General features: G+C 42.1%; 1 protein-coding gene across 1 annotated transcript in view; it reads right to left on the minus strand.

Annotated features, from left to right (window-relative positions):
* LOC121181324 (sodium/potassium/calcium exchanger 3-like) overlaps positions 1 to 25,198 on the minus strand; it is a 41,510-nt gene that overhangs the window by 5,376 nt on the left and 10,936 nt on the right. Inside the window, exons 3-11 of the mRNA XM_041037237.1 lie at positions 12,245 to 12,321; positions 7,304 to 7,378; positions 6,410 to 6,494; positions 5,775 to 5,878; positions 4,255 to 4,329; positions 3,193 to 3,218; positions 3,040 to 3,093; positions 2,802 to 2,935; positions 361 to 521 (exon numbers count right to left, since the gene is read on the minus strand). Of these exons, the coding sequence (XP_040893171.1) occupies positions 361 to 521; positions 2,802 to 2,935; positions 3,040 to 3,093; positions 3,193 to 3,218; positions 4,255 to 4,329; positions 5,775 to 5,878; positions 6,410 to 6,494; positions 7,304 to 7,378; positions 12,245 to 12,321 (791 nt within the window). The remainder of the gene's footprint in view (positions 1 to 360; positions 522 to 2,801; positions 2,936 to 3,039; positions 3,094 to 3,192; positions 3,219 to 4,254; positions 4,330 to 5,774; positions 5,879 to 6,409; positions 6,495 to 7,303; positions 7,379 to 12,244; positions 12,322 to 25,198) is intronic.

A 25,198-nucleotide genomic window follows, 5' to 3' on the forward strand; every position in this document is an offset into this window, starting at 1 on the left:
AAAATCCCAAATGAAGTTGTTTGGTTTGGATTTACATCCAGACTGTGGTCTGCAGCAGACAGGTGTCTGAGGGAAAATGCTGGCTGTAATACTGAAAAGAAAAACGAACATTCAGCTCAGTCTCTCCTCAGCTGAAGCCAGACAGTGTTATTTGGTTTGTATTTATGCTAAGACTCTGGTTTTGGCAGGGATTTTTTTTTTCAAAGCAACTTTAGTTGAGTAAACTACATTTCTGTTGAGTGTCGCTCTGCTGTGATTCGTCTTTCTTCCATTTGAAATAACCAGTAAAACGTAAAACTACATAACTCAATACGATGTGCACACGTATGTGAGTGCGTGTATAGTTTAGTGTATATGTACCTCATTGATCAGCATGCGAGAGGCCATGGTGAGGCGGGTTCTTGGAGAGAAATGACTGGTGATCATGATCCTCATGCCGGCCTCAGAGAACGACAGCTGGTGGGGGTATGCAGACAGCAGCTCATCTACCATCAGCACTGACGGCTTACAGTGGAAGTTAGCTAGTAAGAAACAACAGACAATGTTCATGTGACTGCAGCGCTATGTGTTCACTGTGACCCAAAATACTTTTTAAGGGTTTCATACACTTTCTACCCTCCAGTTTTGTGCTGAAAATGTTTTAAAAGGAGTATTCCTTCGAAAAAAAAAAAAAGATTATATTTGTATAGATTTGTGTGAATTGCCAGAAATTCAGGACAAGCGAACTCCATCAATTCATCATCTGCACCAACTGGAGACCGATCCAGCAGCCCATTGGGCGAGAGGTGCATGGCAACACGGCAGTCGAATGGAAAGGCTAACACGTGTGGACAGATAAACGTTCACACTCACATTCTCAGCTACAGGCAATTTAGAATCTCCAGCTGACCTGACCTGCATGTCTTCAGACTGCTGGAAGGAAATGAAGCACCCTGAGGAAACTCACAGAGACACAGGGAGAACATGCAGACTTCGTACAGAAAGGCCTCAGGCAGCCAGCGGGATCCAGGATGTTCTTATTGCTAGGCAACAGTGCAAACCACAGTGCCACCCTTCACGTTCCATGCTCTTCTAAATCTATAGACCTGTGTGGAATGAATATGCTGAGCTAGCTGCTGATAATATGCAATGATATTATATGTCGGTTTGTCTCTGCAGCAGTGTCAACACATTCACATGTTCCACACTGTATTAGGTAGATACTGTAAATATATTTGTTCTGAAAGTCACAAAATAAACCTGTATTAGTAACAGATTTCTGTATAAGAAACATTCACCCACAGTAACAGTACACGTGGTAGCAGGTGAGCAGTGCAGTGCTCACTGAACCTGGAGAATTACACAAAGAGCAGTAGAAAGACAGAGTAATTATGAATAATGGATGGCAACTGTAGATGGGTGCACCTTTGCAGGGTAAACTGGTGCAGCACAGCAGCACTGGGCGATAAGCCTTGAAGTCCACAGTTTCATTTCCACCTTATCAAACTTATAATGTCAGGACACTGTTTCAAATTGTTCCATTTTTGGATCTGATCTCTATGAACTGTAAAACACTAAGTGTCCAAAGGCTCTCAGCAGTCTGCAGCAGTGGCTCAGAGTGAACTCCGCCCTGTCTGTCCACACAGGCCAGCATGGTGCCCTGAGATGTCACCAATACATTCCTCCTCCTGTATCAGTGGATGTAGTAGGTTCATGTGACCACTTTCCGCTCAGAGTCATACACTATCTTCATGCCGTGTCACAGTAGGCCCTGTCAGAGAAGAGTCCATGGACACTGAAATCACCCTGGAGTCCTTTCATCTGCAAAAAATCCGAAGAACCATCCAATAGTCCAGGTCCCTCACGGCCACTGTGGGGACCATTTGTGACGCTGCACATTCAAACACATCCAGCCTGGCAACCATCTGCTGAAACAACTGCCACCTGCCACCCTAGTTCTCTTTATTGCATCTTCAGCAAACCCCAAGGAACAAGTTAGCAGGGTCACTTGTTCTCACCGGAGCAGCAGTCAGAGTATCAGATGCAGAACAAGCTGACGGAGCAGGCTGTGCTGAAGACGGGTGGAACCTTAGCCAGCATCTTGCACTACTCTCTTCTGTTAGTTGTTGTTGTGACCCATATTTTACCTTATCTCTGAGGGCAGAGAGACAGCTGCACACATTAGAGTAATCTGTGGAAGTGCTATGTGGCCAGAACAGTCCCTTCTTTGACAGCTGAAGACCCAGGAGATTTTCCTTGTCCTTCTGGTGGCTGGTTAATCAAACAGACTCAGATGCTGGGAAATAAATAAAGCCATGGCGCAGCCAAAGGCATTGGCAACATCCCTGGTTAGGGTTTTCTTTATACTATGCAAGGCACTTCCTCCTCTCTAAAGGACAACTTATCAATCGTCTCCACTGAAACGTCCAGCTGCACCAGACTGCATGCTGCCTACCATCAACTGTCCCCACCATGAGAGCTACTGGGTTACAACAGTCGACCTTGGTCTCAAAAACATCATATAGGGGAAGGTTTTCTTGACTACCAGGGAGCACTGGGAATTCTGCCGTCACCTCACTACATACAAAGCCCAAAAGTCAGACAGCATGGTGGAGTATCAGCAGTGAGGATCAATCCAGGACAAGATACACAGAACTTATTCAGTAAAGTCATCCCTGAGTATCTTTTCGTGAAGAAGAACAAAAATAGATGAGGGCTGGTGCCCCAGCTGCCTTTATGCAAATTTTAGTGCGTTGAGATGAGCAAGTGAAACCTGCAGAGTCCTGTCAGAGGGCAAAGCCTGTGAGAATGATTTGAGATACCTTTCTTGAGCAGAACCGCGGTAGCATCACATGTGACGTTATCCTCCAGATCAGTGCTTCCTGTCAGCCCATTGGCCAGATTCACGGAGCTCTTCTTTCGACGGTCAAAATAGCGATGAGCCCTGCCGTTAAACCTGACGGTGACAAATCAATAACAAAAGGGGAACACAGCCTTTAAAACTAAGAACAACCAATCAGATAACACAAAGTATTATCAGCTTCTGAGAATGACACTCACTTCATGATGAGGATGTAGACTGCATACATGAGAATCAGGACAAGAGACTCCCACCTGGCACACAAACACCAAGTCAGCACAGTGTGCACAACGATTAAGCACCACAGAATCATTTATATATATTGAGGTTTCTGCAAAAAAAACCTTACGTACCAGCACACCTTCTCATCGTAGATGAACTAAAAAGGCAAGAGAAAGCGGAGATTAGGTGTGGGAAGTAATTGAAATTTGAAGTAATTCTGTATTTTGGCATCTACTCCACTAGAGGGCATGACTAATACAGAGCTTAGAGAACCAGAAAAAAAAAAAGGTCAGAACATGACCTTTTGGTTCATTCAATTTCATGTAAAGAAAGAAAGACACTGAAAAAGTGCACTGTTCTTTTTTTTTTTTTTATCCTGCAGTCACTTTGGAGGTTTCCCCTGCCTGTCTGTTTTTCCTTTCAAGTGTCACTTGCTCATGGGGGAATGTTGGGTTTCTGAAAATAATATTATAAAGAGTGCAGTCTAGATGTTGATGTTGTGACACACTTTTCTGCTGATTTATCTGTTTTTGTTTGTTTGTATGAAAGATTGTTACTGTTGTAGTTGGTCCATGTAGACCATAGACTGAACTTTAACTGCTTGACATACATTTACTTTACATGCAGTTGAGCAGTTTAGTCCATAGTCCTAATCTGCAAAGTACCTGCCTGTACCTAAACATTCAGGTAAGAAGTACAATATTTCCCTTTGAAGTATAATGCTGCATAAAATTCATACATACTTCTACAAAGGTGTACATAAGTGCGATAGTTGAGTAAATGTACTTAGTTACTTTCTACCACTGCTCCATTTCCATTGTGCGTTACACTGGGGATTAAAGTGACCATCAGCAAACTCAAAGCTGAAGTGGTTTTAGTATTTAGTGTTTGTGAGCGTATATGATTTTGTCCCTTTATTAGTGTGAGTATACTGCTCAATACCTGCTGTGAATTACAGTGTGTAATGGATTTGAGGCACAGCTTCAGTCTTTCTAAAGACTCCCTAAATACCACAGTACATGTCACACTCTTTAGCACAGGATGGATTGCACAGAATCATGCACTGCACTTATTGGGCTTATATGCTTTGTAGAGAGTGGCCCTGTAAGTACCGCTGCATGCTGTATTTCTGCAATCACCACACACTTGATCATTTGTCCTCTGAATTTTCATGTGAGTCTATAAGCTCTTACCGCAATGAGGGCTATGATAGAAAATGTGTAATAAATGGAATCTCGGAGCAGAGCCCAGTGAGAGAGCTTCACAGCCTGCGAGGGGAAGAAAAAAAAAAAAAGAAAACAGAGATAAGTTCACCGTTCACGCCTCTAACATCATTACCATACTAATGTAAACGGACCAGCTCTAAAGTTAACCTCCTGAATCACAGTCAGTGAAAAAGCCAATTGCAAAGTACCATCCTACGTAGGAAAAGGTGCCGGTGTGTTTATCAACTTTATGTAATCAGATACAATGCAGGAGCCCACAATGCAGTGACTAACACGGTAACGCTCTCCCACACAGCGCTCACACTGTATACATAAGTGGAGGGTCAGAAATCATATCTTGAATGTGCCACTCCCAGCTGTGGGACCGTTTGCTGCTGCGAGGCAGAGGGCAAAGTTAGAGCATAACAAAGCTTGAGATGTTTGCTTGTACTCTGTTTCACTGTACAATGGTTCTTTGTAGAAGGAACCTGCTATGAACAGCCAGCCAAAGGTAATAAACAGTAGTGAGGTGCACGGCTACGCTGGAAGATGATTTTACTGAACCCCATCCCTCCAAGACCCGTTACACCGCCCGCCCTCATTATCTCGCTGTGATTACGTAACGCACAATCTGGGATTGCATCACTGTTTGGAGTTCAGTGCATATATTTTTCAGAGCTGAGAGCTTATTCGTGTTCTCCGCTCATTTCCATGTCCCTGGCATATCAGATAGCATCAGAGAGAGGCTGCACTATATTATGTTATCTTTGTATCTCAGGCACAGCACCAAGGATGCAAAGCAAAAGAGAGATACACACTGTCTGTTGTGTTCACACTGATGTGATGTTGTATATCTGGATGGTTCAAGCAAACCAAGCAAAAATATCTTTTTGAAAAATGTCCTTGTGTGCTACAGACAGAATTTTCTACAATTAAATATGAAAAGAATAAAACACAATCAGTGTGTATCTTCTTTATGCTTCAGGACTGAGGATAGTTGTGGCATGAAAAGTTTTCTGATGTGACGCATGAAAGTCAACAGTCAAAAATAGTGAGCAGAAGCAATGGAACATATTTGTCTCTTTCTGGCTGACCACCAAGTTTGGTTTATATTTATGTGGTTAATATCAAGCAGCACCAGGAAGGACATCACAGGTAGAGCCACAGCCTAAACATAAGCCTCTGTGAAAGACTGCTCCTACACTGTTAAACAGTTAACCAGTGATAAAAAAAAATCTCCTACTGCTCCCTCTGTAACATCAGTACTGATCAGTGTCAACGATCCCACAGGTAGCTATAAAAAATCAGGAGGCTGTGCGTACATAAATCAACAGTGTGTACGCGTGTCCTGCCTCTTCTGCATAAACACATGCATGTATGCATGAACGCATTCTAACACCTTGTGTTTATGTGGCTGAATATGTAAAGGTGACATTAGGCAGCCGGCTGTGCTCTGTGAAAATGCCACCAGGTCAGCGGAGGACTTGGCTGCAGTGACCTGGCCGTACCTGGCCGGCGAAGAAGCCACACACACCGATGATGCAGAGGATGTTGAAGACGGCTGAGCCCACAATGGTCCCCACACCCACGTCACCTTTAGTGATGAAAACCCCTGGGGGGGGAGAATGAGCCAGCACACACACACACACACACACACACACACACACACACACACACACACACACACACACACACACACACACAGAGTATTATGACTCCACAGAGAGTGCAGATGATGTGTTGAACACTACTTGACATATCCAATTGCAGCACAGCATCTTCAGTGGTGACAAACAGCTGTCAAACATATGTAAATAATAGATATATAGATAGTACTACACTAAACACACCCATGATGAAAGAAAAACAAACCCAAAACAAAGCAGAACACATGGCCTTTACTCACCAGCAATGCTCCACAGCGTATTGCATAAGATAACTTAAATGTGATATCATTCAGTATGTTGACAGCCATGTTTGTTTACAGCCTTGTTACAGTCTTGGGATTTAAGCATTACAGTAAAGCATCCATTTAAAAGACATGCTTGCCTCCTCCCTAATGCAGACACAGTACTGCAGCATGTGTTTTGGTCAGAACAAAGGAAGGACAGGATGGTAGGGATGGGTGTAGTAAACACTGTACCTATGACGGACGTGAAGAGCTCAGGAGCCGAGCTGCCAGCGGCCATGAAGGTCGCACCTGCTACGTCCTCGCTGAGATGGAGACGCTGGCACAGAAGAAGAGATAAATATGAAGTAAATTTTTCCGCAGGAAATACTAGCTACAAAATCCAGACTAGTCTGAGACACAAACAGCAAGAGATCAGCCACTGCCTGACCTTTGACCGTTGAGCTGGTCATTAAGATCCACTAATGCTTGCTCACTGTATGTGTAATTGTATCAACACACTGTAAATCTGGTACCTCACCACCAAATGTTAAAAACTGACATTATGTTGGTCTGGAAGAGGAAAAAACTATTTTTCCAATAAAAACTGTTTCTATTTTCTTTTCCAGTCGCCTTTCAACTCGGAACTAGCAATACCTCGCTTAGTAGAATAAAAACAGTTCTTTTTAAACTTCTTTTTCTTTTAAACATGGGCAGTATACAAAGACTGTTTAGATATTTAAATAGGCCACCTTTAAGTTTTTCAGTTACTTGACAAAGCCTTGGAGATGAGGAAAGAAGATCTTTATAGTGCTATAAAGATAGCACTATACATTTTGTACATATACATGTTACCTGAAATTATATATTATGCATTATGATCAATGTCTTTCTTTTGGTAGAAGTGTTACACTACTGCATCCATTTCTTAAATAAGACCAAAAACAATAATAGTCTTATTGTATGAAACAATAAAGCCAGATGGCATGTAAAGTGTTTTTTGGCATGTTTTTATTTTTTTGGCATGTTTTCATAGACATTTTTGCAAATGAAAGCTCTGGAAAAAGCAAGTAAGAAAGGAACACACTCTTCATAACTTGGATTTTCAACTGAACCCTGAATTTAATGCATTTCCTGAGTGTTTAATACCTCACATATCTTCTCCAGGGAGGGGACGAAGTAGTCATCACAAACGAGAGCCAGGGCACAGAACATGTAAATGGTCTGCAGAGAGAGAGAGAGAGAGAGAGAGAGAGAGAGAGAGAGAGAGAGAGAGAGAGAGAGAGAGAGAGAGAGAGAGAGAGAGAGAGTGATAAATATTCCAGGGACGAGGGACATTACCTCATGTGATACATATCATATGATAAGGTTGGAAAGTCCACACCAATATGGGTTCATAGTGTACTGTTAACTGTCATAACGTAAAGCCAGCCTGTGATTTATCATGTGTCATATTTGGTAAGAAAAAGTGCTGTTGTTTACCACTTTTCATGTCTTCTCCTGCTTTTTATTCTATTTTGAACAAACCTCTGTACGTACCCTGAGCGCTGCCCTGAAAACTCCCCTCTGTTCTTACTGCTGCATTAAAGTTATATGTAAATTTCCATGAAAAGTGAAACAAGTCTACTAATTGAAGGCTAAAGAGTCAGAGATCTGATCCCATGCAAACACAGTGCAGTACATTAACGGATCAAACATTAAAAATTCATGAATAACATAACTGTGAAACCACACTATTTACATTTTTAAATAGGGAAGTGTGTTTTCACTTTTAAAATGTACTGGCAATAACAAGGCCCATGAGGGAAGGTTAGTTAAATTTATATTTTGTTTATTTCCCTACTAAAATTAACTATCTGAATCGACACAACAGAAAAGCAACATGGCCTCTAACTTCGAGTAACACTTCTGGCCTAAGCTAAAGAACAATATCTGACACACTGCAAAACAATATGCTGTATATCTGTTCAATATATTGTTTATACCTCAGTTCCTCCTGTGCTCTGCACCCTCTGGTTTTTAAACATGCTGCAGTTCCTCGTATGGATTTTCTTTCATTTCACTTTTCAGGTAAAGTTGTACTTCCAGGTAATTTATCTTTGACTTTATACACAGTTTCAAACAGTTTTAAAAGCTGCTTGTCTCTGAAGTTTAGCCTTTAAGTTAATAAACAATGGGCTTTGTTGGGTCTTTTGCAGCATGAACACTAGATTTGTATCTGTTTTTCAGTTTACTTCCCCATATGTCCCCAAGAAAGAAATATGTGGAAGTACAAGTGAATAGTACGCTTGTGTAGATTGCTCCAATATAAGTCGTTCTGCCCCAGTTCTTGTTTCCCCGAGTCGATAAAGCAGAGAGCAACGTTAGCACGACCCATAGAATCGCCCTGCCACATTCAGGGAAAATAAACTAGACTGAAATATACTAGAATTTTACTTTGATAAATCCTTGACTTTCTACGGTACTGAGATAAACTTTGACATTTTTGCTGTGACATAATTTATATGTGGTTAACAAGCATAATTTATTATCTATTATCACTCTCAAAAATGCTTTAGATTTAAAACTCATCTTAAATTTGCTTTGTGAATTTTTTAAGTGATTTCCCCAGACGGTGAATTGTTTCTTAAATAGTTTTTTTCTGTAGAAACGTCAATTACTTTTTCACACTATTTAAAAATAATTTAAATTCTTAACACTAAAATAAATGTGTATCATCTGCAAAGAAACTGAATACAACTGAATACAAATATCACCTGTGCAGAAAACAAACAATAATGGGTCTAACATTGAGTCTTGTGGGACACCACCTTTAAAAAAAAATAAAAAATCAAAGATATCACCTTTGCAGGACTCATAACTGTAAATACTGAGCTGTATATTACCGATTTGTTTTTTTCTTCCCTGGCATATTATTGCATTAAACCCACCACATGCAACCTTTCCTTAGAATCACATAACTCATACAATACAGAGCACTGAGGGGAATCAAGACAGGGTGGAGATGAAACACAGGTAGCGATGATCAAGAGAGAACATGTCAGGTAGTGACGACAGACTCACTGGAAATGTGTGAACAAAGGAAAGGCATGAATGTTCTTACACTTTGTAACAATGAACCTTTCAAAGACCGGCTAACAGCCAGAGTGATGAGGTGAATGAATGTTCCTTTTTACTTTTGTGCTCAGTACTGAGTCACATTTGACTGTGCACCAGCAGTTCTTCTATTTCCTTTTTCTGAAAGCAGGTGAAAGTGAGCTGAACTACCCAACACCTGCATGAGAGCTATGACTGAGTCCATGTACTGAATTACTTTCTGTGTGTGTGTGTGTGTGTGTGTGTATGTGTGTGCGTGCATGTGTGGGTGTGCGTATGTGAAGGAGACGAGTGCCATAAGCACAAGGCCATCAGTCACTGAGGTGGAGATTTGTCAGCTCAGGGCAAGCAAGAGGTCAAAAGTCACATGTAATCCTGATGACTGGGTTTAATCTGGATTCTGATTTAGGGTTGAGACAGAGGGTAGGGAAAACAGACTTTATCACGGTCTAAAGCCAACTGTAGCTGGGTGTGAGCGTGTGTGGCTATCAGTGAGTGAACAAGTGTATGATGAAAGTACATTTGTTTCCATTTGTACATATGGTTTATGTGTGCATAAAGTACTGGAGGTCTTTAAATCCGGAGCTTTTACATATATACATATGACATTATCTTAACCCAATCTCAGGTCTAAATTAGACCTGCAAAAATTGGACAGAGTAATTAAAGTCTTTGTCATGAAGTCTCAGGTCAAGACACAAGTCAAGACAGACAAGACCAGAGATCCGTGTTATGGGTCATCATGTAGTGTTAAAATGTTTTTACAGAATAAAAATGAATTACTACCCTTGAAAAATACTTTTAAATACTTTTTTTCTATGAGGTCTGCCTTGGAGTGTGATTGTATGGGTTATTGTAGAGCTGAAACTATAGATTGATGAATTGATCAGTCGACAGAAAATCAATTGACCAGAAATCTGTTGACTGCTTAATCATTTTCTTCATTTATAAAGCAAAAGTGCCAAACCTTGTCTGTTTCCACATTTTCCAATGTGTGAATTTGCTGCGTTTCTCTGCTTTACTATTTCATTGATATAAGTGTAAATGAAATGTTCTCATAGTTATGAATGTTGGTTGGACAGAACAAAGCATTTGAAGATGTTTCCTTGGCCTTTGGGCACATTTTGCATCTGAATTCTCACGCTCATTTTCTAAAACTGGTAAATGTGGAAAAGTACAACAGCATTACAACTACACAGTCTACTAGTGCTACAGGTATTAGCCCTGACTGTCCTTCCTAAAACTACAGAGTATGCTGTTCTCTCAAAACAAAGTACAGTAACACCTGCTATGAAATGACAGAGTACATTATTCTGAAGGTTAGACATTACAGGTAAATAGCTGGTGATGATATACTTTATTTTTTGCTTTTTTAAGAAGCTGAGCATCCTAGAAAAGGTTATTTTTATCTGTCCTTCTACTCCAGGAAAAGGCTAACTCAGAGGGTGGGTGTTCTGTAAGTAGTGACATTGCCTATAATGTCAGACATGAACCGGCCAAATGGTCCATTCGATAGTTCTTAGTGCTCTGTTTATGAACAGCAAATTTCCCTGGAGATGCCGCTCTGCTGGCATGAGCTTCCATTACAGTCAGCCCCCCAGAGACAATCAGCAACTGCACAACAGAACATGGGTCATCATGTACTGGAACATTCTGCATGCTTTGTTCCAGTCATGTTAGAGTGACAGCAGAGGGCTCCATCGGAGCCTTAACCTTGCCTGTTGACCCCTACTGGGCCACGCTGCAGAGGCCAACGTGGCTGGTCATGTGTGTGCTGAACCAGTGGCATGCCGAGAGGAGAGGAGAGGAGAGGAGAGGAGAGGAGAGGAGAGGAGAGGAGAGGAGAGGAGAGGAGAGGAGAGGACTAATTCTGGTACCATGTTGCAGATCCAGATGCTTCTCAGCTCAGCCAGAGAGGATACAATATCTGGCACCATTTGTTTTGATTTGCTTTGGATTGTAGCAGCAATTATGCCATGACTCAATAAAAACCTGACAGGTACTGATAAGGACTGTATCATTGCGTTTGGATTTTGATGCTGCAGTTGTTGTTCCTTTTGTAGCTCTCCAGGGAGCTGTGTGAAGTCTGATAAACTGCCTCAAGTCATATCATTTGAGACATCTTTGACCATTTCTCTGTCTCTATTTGCTCAGTCAGAATTTGTAGACTTTTAAAGAGCAATGGTGTTTTTCTGTATTTTTATCCTATTGTTAACAAATCTCATGATTACACAAAAAAACAAAAATGTTTTAGACCATCTCTCTAAACTCACTCTGCCCAAAGCTCACTGATTCCTACTGAAGATGTAAATCTTAACAATTGGGTCACACTTATATGATTTTAATTATTTTTAAAAAAGCTCAGTAAGTTCCTCAAACAGCTGGGATTTGTAGTTTTTAGCAAATGTTAATAAAACAGGAGTAAATAGTGCATTTGCATTTGTTGTGGAATAACTTCCAGCTGTGAATTAATACACATTTGTTTCTCTAGTGAGTATTTGTGCCGGAAGGGTGATGTATGTGGGACTGACTCAAAATAAACTGCAGTGCCTATGTTCATGCTAATGAAGGAACATGTCACCCAGGGTGGCGGTGTGACTCAGTGATGTACTTTTTAATAGGTTCTGGACAACACTGAGGTTCTATAGCACAGAGGAAAACTGTACTATATGTACAGTAATGTTACTATATGTTCTATATGTTTTATTTATTTATTCTTTTTAATATTTTTCTTAATGCACTGACTGGAGAGCACTTTAAATTTCGTTGTACCTGTGACAATGACAATAAAGATCTATTCTATTCTACCAGGCACTGGACACACAGATAATAATTGTTAGTAGGATCAGTTTATTGTGGTAAAGGTAGAATATTACCAGACTAATCCTTTAAAGTGTGATGTAAAGGTGTTTGGCAAAAACAGTAAAAGGTCATCTGTACACGTTGGAGCACGCACACATGAATGCAGAGTAGTAAAGGTGAAGGCAAACTTACACACAGGACATGTAGGGCCACAGCTCCTTCTGTTCGCTCTTTGTGTGTGAACAGGTCTGTGGGGAACTCGTGCAGAGCTGGAAGGGGTTAGAGCAAAAACATGAGGTTAGAGCAGTTAACATACGGTATGTGATTTTGTGAGTATGTATGTGTGTATCAGCAGAGAGCGCGGCACAGGGAACATATTTACAATGCCCAGAAGAGAGGTTGACCCTATGAGCATAGAAACCCATTGAACTCATGTGTACTGACAAGAAGCCTTGCTCAGAGAGCTCCTTGCCCAAGTGTGTGTGACAGTCTAACTGTGCCCTTCCAAGGACTGAGTGTGACTCCTCAGAGAGCAACCAGAGAATAGGGAAATGGAAAAAGTGAGAGCTAGGAGGACAAAGTGAGGGCAAAGAGGAGAGAGAGAATAGTAAAAATAGAGCAAGGGATATTTAGGGTACGTAGGATGGGAAGTAGGGTGGAGAGAAAAAGTGAGAGAAAAGGTGATGGGAGTTTAACCGCAATTTGCAAAGTCCACTTCTCTCTGCATGGGAATGTGAGCACAATTGAGCAAGAGAGCGCAACTGTGTGCGAGCGGAAGACGGGGAGAGCTCGATGGAGAGAAAAGTGGAAAGTTGGCAGACAGAGGGAGTGTGAGGGAAAACAGAAGGAGGTGAAAAAGAGGGGGTTTGGTTTTAAAAGGTGGCTGAAGTTATTCTGCCGCCTCTCCTTCGCTTTTGACTTCTCCTCCTCTCCCAGCCCCACAGTCCCTCCTTGACTGCCAACACCAGTGACAGGCGCTTGGCTCCCACAGAGCGTTGCGGAACCGTTGCCTCTCGTCCCTCACGCATCGAGTCCACCCTGTCGTCGTCTCTTCCCACACAAATCAGGAGCCAATTCACAGGCCACTGCTAACATCTGTTAAATATTTCAGCAGCTACACTTCTCCCTGGGAAAGACAAGCCAGGCACCAGGCAGAGCTGGACTAACGCTAATGATTGCTAAGCATGTGGTGCAACAAATGGCAATATTAGAATTAGAAATATTTTATTGGTCAGTGCAGTAAACACAGAGGAACTGTCTTGGAGGTCCATAGTACTACTGAGCAACAACAACACAAGAATGACAAGCATATGATTGGTTTACAGACTGTGGATGACATACAAAAGAAATCTGACCACAGATGTTGATCATTCAGAGGAAATGTTTTATCATACAGACAATATATCACTAACTTTAACATGCTAAAAACATGCATACATACAGTACATGTGAATGCTGAATATTGTGTGAAAGTGTTTGATTCTGTGTCAACTCTGGCACCATTTCAGGGGGGGATCTTGATCTCAGGAGATCTTCCATGGCTAAGTAAAGGGCAAACAAACAAATCCATAAATAAAATGGTGAAAATCACAGAGCATCTCATGCAGACAACATGAGATTAATATGAGATGAGTTTAACTGTTTAAGAAAAGCAAGTGCAATCATTGACAAGTCATTATCAACAACACCCCTGGCAGTACAAGCCAAATTTTCACAGCAGGAGTTTGAAGTGATGGAAAAAAAAACAAGTCAGTGTTAATGAAGCAAAGCACAGTGGTGCTCTGAGCTAAATGCTAATGTCAGCATGCTAACATACTCACAATGAGAATGCTAACAGGCAGATGTTTTGCACATGAAGCAAAGTGAGGGTCACGTGACTGATGTAGTAGCTGAGGAAACACTACAGAGAGTGAGCTGTTCCTGTAGTATGTATGTTATCACTACACTGATGACAGATCACCATGGCTGTGATTCTGACAATGTTGTTTCATAAGTTGTTTCAATGTTAAAATGGACACATTTAATAAGCATTTGATTATTGAAAATGACATTTGTGGGACACAGTGGTACTGTGTCCTCTTTATTATGCCATTTGTCCAGACAGACATTCTACCTGCTGAATGTCTTTTTCTGGGTCCGACAAACACATTTAAGAACCGAGGGAGGATTTTGTGAAATGTGGAACTTTAACAGTCAATAAGTCTAAGTCACTAATTTGTTTTTTTTTAACTTAACAGATTTATTGCACTGATCACATCTGAATCCCAGTTTTCTGGAGCGTAACAGAGGCAGCAGGTTGATTACCAAGCTTTGTGTAGTATCGCGTGTTGAATCAGAAACATCAAGGTTACACAGTATGCATCTTAGAGATCATCTGCTCTCTGCATCCTCCACAGTCACTAGAGAGGCAGGTAGGCTAACCATGAGTGGGAGAAACAATGAATGAATAAACCAGCTTGTGAGTTGGGAATGGTTGTGTAGTTTATCACTCCACCTACTCGAAGTCTTACTTCAGTCTCAGCTCCTTCAGAACACGCTGCAGAGATACAGTCATTAAATTCACATAAATAGTTTATGCAACTATTTTCCTGCCTTACAAAATATATTTTCTCTTATTTTCTGGGCGCCTGGTAGTAACACGTTACCAAGAACGGTCAAATAGTTCCCACTGAATGTCGAATAGTGTTTTTGCCTGCAATGCCGATGCTTTGTAGAAAGAATAGTTCACTACTTTCTCACTGTTTTCTCCCACTCTCCCCGCTTTTGGTGCTCTGTTGACCTATTTGAATCTCCAGTATTTCACTGTGTTTGAGTGGCTGCAGTCCTCCTCTGCACTGTTCCCCTGCTATAACTTCTTAAGCTTAACACAATGCAGAACAGCCTGTAAAAAGCCACAGAGGGTACAGAGCAGCGGAGCAGACGGCCATCTCACAGTGACAGCTGGATGTATTTAATGCTGTTACAAGCCAGTGTTTGCTAACTCTAACTCAGTCCAGCCAAAATGCCAGGCTAGTGTGTGAACGAAAGAACAAGCTGCTCTCATGATAGGAATTAGTGCCCAGTGAAAATTCAAAAAAACACAACACTCCTGTCTAAAGTAAAAATGTTTTTTCCACATCAACACAGCACCCAGCTCCTTGTCATTAAGAATCAAAACGAGTCACCATGTCAGTTTGGTATGTACATAATATGAAAATGGACAGAACTATACACGAAAAGTAAGTGAACCCTCAACCCAATAGAGATGCTATGGAATGACTTGAAGAGAGCCATACACATGAGACATCCAAAGAATACGACAGAGCTAAAGCAGCTCCGTCAGGAAGAATGGGCTAAAATTCCTCCAGAATGATGTGCAGGTCTGATCCACAGCTACAGGAAGCGCCTGGTTGAGGTTATTGCTGTCAGGGGGGGGTCAACCAGCAATCCATTCCAAGGGTTCACTTACTTTTTCCACTAGCACTGTGAAGTTTTTATGGTTCTTCTCAATAACATCATGAAAGATCAGATTTTTTTGACATTATATTTGTCAATACTCTTGACTTAGATGGAGATCAGATCACATTTCATGATAAATTTATGCAGAAATCCAGGTAATTCCATAGGGTTCACATACTTTTTCTTGCAACTGTATGTCCACCTTTGTGAGAAATGAAGGATCCATTGTTTCCAAAAACACTAAGAATTTCAAAGGTGAATCTGCCACCAGTAACACTGCAAACTGCATGTGTGCCATGCAAGAACAGGAAGCTTGACAGGTATAGCAACAGTAACTAAAGGCTGTCTGTGTGCACTGGCCAGACGTGTGGTATCAAAAAACAATTTTGATATCTGCTGTCAATCAGAACTGGAAACCCTACATCAACTCAGGGAGAGGTGGACAGTGTGAGAGCAGCCAGACTCAGGTGAATGGTGCTCTACATGAGCAGGTGAGACACAGGGCTCAGTCCTGTCAAGTGGACAGGACAAGTGGTGATAGAGATGAGAGGATACGCTGGTAGAGCACCTGGCATTCACTGTGCCCAGACTGACATCCGCTGTGCCAGGTAGAGATACTGGCAGCAGATGCTCTCATCACCGTAGCCTTGTCTGGTTTACATTAAGGAGGACACATAGACCCACACCAAGCACCTGCCCCAGTGATGCATGCTACACCCTGCTTCACTCCGTTTGCTGCTATTTGTCAGGAATGAACTATTAAGGGACTTTCATTCAGTTCATGAAGCCTTGGTGCTCAGTAATTTCCTCACAGAAGTCAGGACATGCAGAGGATTTTAAAATTGTGTGGAAATCCCTTTAATTGGCTGAATTAAAACCTGACACTACTGACTCTAATGTGGTCACACATTCACATGTGCCCCATGCACCCAGAAACATACATCAACGTCCTCCAAGCCCTCAACCCTTTGTCTTCTTTAATCCTTCAGTCATGCCCAGACGAGTTGACTGAGCACACATTTTCTGTCATGTCTCACTTCATCTTCACACATTTACACACACTGACTCATGGGACCCCTCTCTATTCACAGCCTACTGCTGGTCACTGAGCAGCTCCACTGTCCTGGCTGAAGGTGAAGCCGCTCACTGACAGCGGTTACTAAGAGGGGGGCAGCCCTTCCCACACGCTCTGCTTTTTGCCAGTACGGTGACATACGGTCGCCGTGGTCACCTCTATTTCATGTTTTTTTCTTCCAAGGTGTGTTCAAACTGAATACACAGCAAAGTTAGAGGAGTCTATGTGCTCTCGTCAAATTAAAGTCAAGCTGCATCCACATGAGTTGAAACAGTTTCAACTTGAGCAAAAAAAACCCTGTGTTTTTTCCAATGCAATATGGCTCCCGTTCATTAACAGATGGAGATGAGAAGAAAAGGAGAGAGGTCTGGAAGAAAAATAATACAGAGAACAGGAGGTAAGTTCTGATATCAGTCAGAGGCTGAGCTGTCACACCTACACAGCACAGGCTGGGACGGGACACACTCTTTTCTTTTGTGTCTTTCCAGTGGTAATATTCATTGGTGGTCATTTCACACTGAACCATTCAAGGTAAGATTAAGTTAAAGCGGGACTATGTAACTTTAGTTGAACGGTGGCAACCGCAGCCTCTGCAGCTGTAAGAGGCGATTACAGGACACTGACGCGTTCATTTCTGTTGTAGTATTCGTTTTTGGTTTTGTCAGTGCTTAGTTCAGAGCCAAGACCAAAGTACAGTAAGCTGATGACACCTCACGTAAAGTGAAAACTGTCATGGTCAAATTACTGGAAACAATTTTCAAACAGGTGTTACTGTTTGATAAATATTAGACAGTTACAGTTTCAGGGTTTGAACAATCAAAGTCAAATTTAATGAACAAATTTGTCTATGGATGAAACTGTATTGACTCACACGCTTAAATATATGAACTCACATCAGTCCACTTTGACCTGTTTCATCAATATCAGCACTCCTGCCTGAGCACCGGTAAAGTGTGCTCGACTGTATCCGTCTGAACAGGAACTCCATAGCAACAGAGAGAGAGTCTCCTTGAGCCGGAGTGTGTTTAAGTGGCAAAAGGGAGAGGTGGGTACAAATAATAGACTGCTAGCCTTAACCTGAAGGCAGTCACTCTGCTGCTGCTGCTCCACGGTACACTTGCCATTAGCAATGACGCTTGATGTACTACATGCAGCGAGCAGGCTGAGATGCGGTGCATTATGCATGATGTTTGGGGACTGGAAGAAAATACATGTGCCCTGGTGTATGATGGAAATGATAATTCCTATGATGGAAATGGTGCTGGTGTGTTGGAGGTAGAGGACAGGTAAGAGGACGGATGGAGGGAGGGAGAAAAGGAAAGATGTCACCTGAACTTGACAGTAAATGATATTCCCTCAACAGCCATGCTGATAAAGCAGGGACACTGAATGGTACTGAGAGTACACGAGAGGAAGAAAGAAGTGATGCAGTTGGCCTGGTAATTAGTGCAGTTGTAAGTGAGGTCACTGGGATGGACCCTTAACAGCTGCTGATGGTGCTCTGGTCTGAACTACCCCTACTGGCACACACATACACACACACGCACGCACGCACGCACAAAAGCACAATAACACTGAACGCAAAGATGGAGTGAGACACAAACCCACGTGCAAAGACACACACACACACACAAAAAATACAAACACGTAAGGCCAGTGAGATTTCCATTGTTTCCCTTTCTGCAATCATCCAGTTCTCCCCCGTTCTTCTTCACTATGCACAATCAGTGGCAGTCAATGTATCAATCAGCAATCAGGCTTCAGCTTGCTGGGGGACACATTCTGCCTCGGTCTGCTTCATTCTCCTGCTGGAGCTGACTGCCCGCCTGCTTGTCCGCCTGCCTGCATCATCCCATGCCAGTCTCATTTACCAAGCAATTTGGAAGCAGCCACTGCGAGCCACCGAGGGGCTCTGAATCGAGATGGAGCATGACTTCTGTTTGGTTTGTTTTCCTCGTGCCGGAGCTCTGCGGCACCTTAGCTTTTCCTTTATGCAATATTGAACACGCTCAAATGCATAAGCGCATCACACTAGCTGCTGTGTTGCAACATTTTCTCCCATGTTGCCGTCATCCTCCTCAGGTTCTTGTTTGTACTTACTTTGGTTTTCTTTGGCGTTACCTCAGCTGGCAGTATAGTTTGTCTTTGATTTCACTACCTCATTTAATGTTTTTCATACATAGTTCTTTGTATTGTGTCATGTAACCTTCACTTGTATTAGAGGGGGTATCAGGTGGAATGCCTCTGTCCTGCACACATGAATGATCCAGCTCTTCAGTACAGTCACTTCAAAGTGTTTATCAGTGTCAGAAAAATGAATTCAGCGTTTTACAGCCATCTCTTTTTCAACAATGTGCATGGGAAAAAGTTTAGTTTGGCTTGGTTTGTCCAACCATCAGTCCAAAAGCTAAACATGGTGAAGGGAAAGAGAAATGATGTTTAACTTGTAATCATCTGAATAGCATCCATGGGTCAGGGGACATTATACCAAATTAATCACAAGTGTGGGTGCTCTGTCAAACTCTGCACACACACACACACACACACACTGGATGTATGCTGCTCTCCCACACACACTCACCTGCTTTCTGCTGACCAGGGAAAGCAGAAGGCAGTTACCTCCCCTGCAGTGACGAAGCATGACTCCAAGTTCACTCTTCTTCATAAAGCTGTGTTTACATATGTGAATATCTGTTCTTGTTGCACCTTTGGGTCTGGAAAATTATTCCACAGTAACTAATGTTCATCACCAAATCCTATAAAATGACAAGCTATCAAAGCTTCATTAAAGATTCATTTTCTGTTGATTGGCGAGTTGCTTCAGCACTAGTGAGGTTACAGATCATCGTGGCATCACATCAAGTGGCCAGTGTGTGTATTTATTTATAGAGAAGGAAAGAGAGAAGAGGAAGTGGGAGGACTGTGCACATGCAAACAGTGTTGGTACTCTTGCTTTTGCCCTGGAACTCTCCCTTACACATCTACTGTACAAATCCCAGTGGATGCCCACTCCCCTCATCTTTACCTAACACTCCCTCACTCCCTCCATCTTTCACGTTTTATTTATAACCATCATGGAGCTGGGGATGAAAAGGTAGAGTAATGCTTGGGAGTCTTCGGGGATTTCCTGCAACCTCTGCTCTTTAAATATAAAACATAGAGCCAGGAAGCCCCCTGTCCCAGCTACGTTTCCCCCCTTCACCATTTTCTGCCCAGTGCTTCCGCATTGCTGATCTCTCGCCATGCAGAGCAGGAAGGCTAAACCCACCGGCTGCTGCTGCTGCTGCTGCATATTTTAGATGTACATCAGAAATAATCACAAGTAATATCTGGATGCCCACTTCATATCCTAGGCTAATGAAAGCAAACTACAGCGCAGACCCACTCCCTCACTCACTCATGCACCTAAATGAAGCTGTCAGGACAAGTGAACAGCAAAGGAACCATCAGGAATTCATGTGGGTAATCCCTCTCACACAGGTCACACAGCTGCACCAGCTACACGGATGTTAATGATTTCATTAAGGGGTAAAATGTGTTGATAAGCTAATGTAGTCACAGTGAATTATTCAGAGTGTCTTAAGTAGGTTGTCCTGACTGCTGAAACGGCTACTGAGAGCTGCCACTGTTAATGTCTCTTTGCTGTTAATCACAAAGGTAATTTAAAACTGACAGACAATATATAATGAACATAATAAACCATCAGCAGGAAGTAGTGTACGCTTTAACTTTACAGAGAAACACTACGCAGTAACCCCCCCCCACCCCCCACAAAATCTCTACTCCTACCCCACTCACCCTCCATCTTACTGGCGATGATGTCATTTCTCCCAAGTGAGAGCCTGGGAGTCTTACATAACACAGGACAAGGATCTGTGTGCTCCAAAGGGAGGTTTTTGGGGAGAGGGCACTTTTGGATGTGTGTGTATGTGTGTGTGCATGTGAAAGGGTGAAAAACACACACAGCGAGGGAATGCGAGTGTGAGTGCATGCGTGCAAAATTCTGCCCTGCTCACTTCTCACTGATGATATAATACTTTCAGGCCGTTGTCATGGAAACGAACAGGCACTGCTGGCTGGATTTGGCATTGGGGGGTAAGATGACGAGGGGAGGGGGTTGTCTAACTACATTTGGATAGTTGCATGGCAGGTTCCTCTTTGGACTGGACTGTGTGTGTGTGTGCGTGCAGATGGTGTGGCCGTTGCTGTGCTGCTGTTCTGATGACTAAGCATATTATGTTACAGTTTGGTACAGACTAGACACAACCTCTGTAGTAAAGGCTCGAGAGAGAGAGAGGATTTCACTGTGTGTGTGAGGAACAGAGAGACAGACTGAGTGAGAGACAGAGCAGCACAAACACACACTATGATCTATGTAACATTTGATGCCTTTGATGTAATACTCTTGCTTTTCTAGAGCTACTGCAGCTCCATCAGATATATATAAATTACACTCACTGGCTAGCAAATCTACAACACTGTACGAAAAGAAAAAAGCTATGGAAACAATGGAAACAAGACTAAAGGCCAATCCACACAGAGCTTTTTCTGACATGCGTCACTTGTCCGCCTCACAGAACAGATACGCTTCCATTTTGTCAAATGTATCTGTCCACACTAACTCCAAGACACATGGATCATGTCAGTCCAGGGTCCCTCATTTTTTTTTAAATGCTCTGACCCTTGTTTTTATTTTTTCCTCTTGCTCACTGTGAAGCATCATCTCCACAGATATCTGTTTAAAACCTTTACTGTATGTGCTGTGAACTTATTAATGGGATCTGTAATGACTGATCAAGGCTCCCAGTGTGACATTGAGTTTTCCAGTTTCACTGCAGGCAGACTCATCCCGCCCGCTACGGTGGCCAGAGAAAATAAAATCAGTAAATCAATAAACAAGAACAATGCTGATTTCTTCCTGGATTATCCTCATGCAGCCAACTGGACAACTGTTTTTGTCCAGTAAACTTCTAATATCAATCAGCCTGATGAGGAGAGTTTGGCCAGCCGCTTTCCTTTCAGCACCTCAGCTGCTTCTGATGCCAGTTGAGAGCCAGAATTTCTGTACAACAGTTTGTTCCAATCTGGGTAAATAGATGTTGAGATATTTTGCTGAAACCTTAAACCTGCTGATGGCACTCGAGGAAAAGTCAGGGGATTATAAAAGGCATTAGCACGGCTAATAAAAATAAGCCCCTGGTCTGTAACAAACTGGAATTATTCTGATTTCTGTGGGGTTTTCCCAGGTTGTCATTCAATGAATTACTCACTGTTATCAGACTGTCATACAAATACTCTGAATCCCACAGTAAGTTTATAGAATTAAACAATACTTTGGAGGAGGATGGTTTTATGCAGGAAGATGCCACAGTAGAATACCATTAGCAGACCTGTGGGTGCCACAGTGGTGATGAATAACAGTTAAATATACCATTAAAGAATTTCCTGCTAACTCACAGAGGGGTGTGAACACCATGGATTTGCAATACAGCTCCCTCTGCTCGCTCTCTCATCAAACCACCATCAGCTGGAAGCTATCCAGCCCATTATGAATGCAGTGATTTTGCATCTCACACTTCTGGCTAATTATGCACAGTGGGAAATGCTTTTTTTTTTCTTCTGTGTGTGTGTGTGTATTCACTGTGTGCTTTCCCTCTGTGAAAAACAACATAGAAAATATCTCCTGAATGATGTGATAGCCACTTCCCTAATAGCATCCAGCTGTAATTACATGGTGGTGAAATTTTATTTGGCGGTGAGGATGAATGAGGGTGATATTTGGACTTAAAAGGAAAAGGAAGGAAGAATCTACAAGGGAGAGATCTATTTGAAAGGTAAATTCCAAATATTAGCTAGTCAAATTTAACTTTTCACATCTGTTTTGCTATTGATGTAACTGTTCTTTGACAGATCAGGTCTGGACATCTTTAATCAGTATCTAAACACAAACCTCTAGATAATGGGGAAAGAAATATGCCACAGCTGGCGTGAACACTTATGTTGTATCCAGTCAAAGGGAATAAGTTCACTGACGCGTAACGCAATCGCCCTGAAAAAAAATCTGACTTTCCTCCTGATTTAGAAAACAGACTAATATTGGCTTTCCTAAAGCTGTGAGATGAACAGCCGCTCAGCTGTAGGGCAAACAAACTCCTCTGTGAACATCCAGCGCACTCTGTAGCTCCATAATGCAAACAGCTCAGGACAATACAACACAGACTCTGAGCCTGAGAGCAGTGTGATGGAGGAGATCTAAAGTTTATCACTAACACGTACTGCTCCTTTAGTCTTTGGATCTTGGTCGAAGCTTTGGTGGCGCTGGGACAAGAAAGAGCAAACAGTAAGGACAATAACAAAAACAACCACGGGGATGACACCGCTCAGCACGACAACGACAACAAAAAAAAATAAATCTAAATAAAAGGTGATTAAAGTTGCATTTCCCACCCTCAGGGATCTGTACAAGCTCATCCCCGTGTACATCTCGTGCATATTCCGAGCGCACGTGGAGGGCTGCGGGCCTGTTCTGCACATGCTCAGTGGGCGATGATGATGTGGGCTGACACATCGCATGTCGTGAGCGTAGTTACCGTGCTGACTAATGTGACATTTAAGGACTCCTGCTTTTTTTTTTTTTCTCCCTTCCTTGCACAGTTTGTAGCACGCACACACCACGCCACATACATAAACACACACACAGATGTGTCCATGTGCATACGTACACACATGTATCATGAATCCAGCTTCCTTCAGCTGAAAAGAGTTTCTGCATGGTTTGACTACGACACATCTCGCACTAGTTCATGACTCCATGTTTATTCTACTACATTTGTACTGTGTCCGTCTCTTTGTGGTGTGACATTTCTTGATGAGGACTGTGAGAAAATGTGATGAGGTCCACCGCTGACACAGTTTTACTGCTGTCACAGGAATCCCATCATAGTCCATGATCTGCGTCTGAACACTCATAAGAATAGAATCATTATTTATGAATGCACATCTGCAACTAGAGGTTGCAGAAGATCGATTGCGAGTGAACAGTGGACTGAGAAAAATGTAGACAGGAATAAAGGAGGAGGGACATTCTCCTCTTCAAAGTCTACTGCTGAGGCGGCCTCAAGCAAACAGTCTGAAGTCAAATTTCACCCTCATTTTTTGTCATTTTGGCTACAAATTCAATCAGTTATGATAACATTGTACTTGTAATGGAATAAATATAATAAGAATAGATAAATAAATAGCTGAGATCTGCAATAACACTACTGCAATAAAGTGTGACAAGGCAAGAAACAATCAGATCCAAAATGTTGGCAATAATACCTGAGTGCATGAACAAATACAGGAAGTACAGAAGAAGTTGGTCTCTACACTGTTTGTAAATAGTTTTGCAGTTTTCCCTCGTTTTTTTTTTTCTTTCAAATAAGTTTGGCTAAACTCAGGGTTTATTTAAAACCTGCATGATCCTCTGACTGCTCCAGGTCGCAGCTTTCATTAATGGAGGCGTCTCCATTCTGCTAATGTAAGAAGAAATTATTATATTTTTTATGAAATATAATAGTAGAAATGCAAGATACTGTAGATCATCAACAGCTTGGGTTACTTAAATGGAGCCCTTCAGCGGCCTCCTGTACAAGACTGTGGTAATACCCATACATGAGATCAGTGAGACACAGCAACGCTGCTGAGTCACATCAGTTATTTTTCAGTGAAAGATTAAGAGAAGACCCCAGTGTGTGATTACAACAATCACTTCAGACTCACTGAACACCGCAGAGATCTCTGCACTTCATAACTTCAACAATACGTTCGAAAAGGTTTCCAAACCAACCAGTGTCACATCCACCAGCACATCAGCAAGTTCAATCAGAGCCACAAAGCTCGTGGGGCTAAGTCTGGCCATAACCCCGGCCTTTCTATATAACGATGGTGACTCACTTCTAACACAGGCAGGAACACCAGAGCAGGTTCAGTTCAGTCTTTTCAATACGTGTACAAAGCTCAGCTCCTCGTGATTCATCTCTGTAGAAAAACAGCATCATTGCTGCATTCACATCAGATGAATGAGGGGAGTGATTTAAACTGCAACAAGAAACCACAGCAGTACATTCACTGAGAGTATGTATGAAGAGCAACAGTGCTGAGACACTTGAAGAGTCCTTTGCTTCCCATCATGATTTATTATACACCAGATACATGTTTGGTAGCATTTCCAGAGCCGTTCCTCTTTTCTAGCTATAAAATATTACTTCCAAGAATTAGCAGGTACCTTACAGAACATTATTTGAATATCAATAATAAATGAATTTTAGTCTTGCGCTGACATTTTTCATATGAGCGACTGAAGCAATAGATTGTACCCACATTTCCATTACCTCAGCATGAGGCCAGCTCAGTGAAGAGAAAATCTTTTCACATCTGCAGTGTGGTGACAGAGAACGCTGCCCTAATGGCCAGTGCTGATGACACTATTAACTTACAGACGGTAGCTTTGGAAAATATTCACCCCTTCACTTTTTGCACATTTTTGCCCATTGATCTACACTCAATAACCCACTATGACAAAGTAAAAACATGTTTTCAGAATTTTTTACAAATCTATTAAAAATCAAAAACTGAAATCTCAACCATTACAG

Source organism: Toxotes jaculatrix, chromosome 4 (genome assembly GCF_017976425.1).
Source record: "Toxotes jaculatrix isolate fToxJac2 chromosome 4, fToxJac2.pri, whole genome shotgun sequence".
NCBI classification, from domain to species: domain Eukaryota; kingdom Metazoa; phylum Chordata; class Actinopteri; family Toxotidae; genus Toxotes; species Toxotes jaculatrix.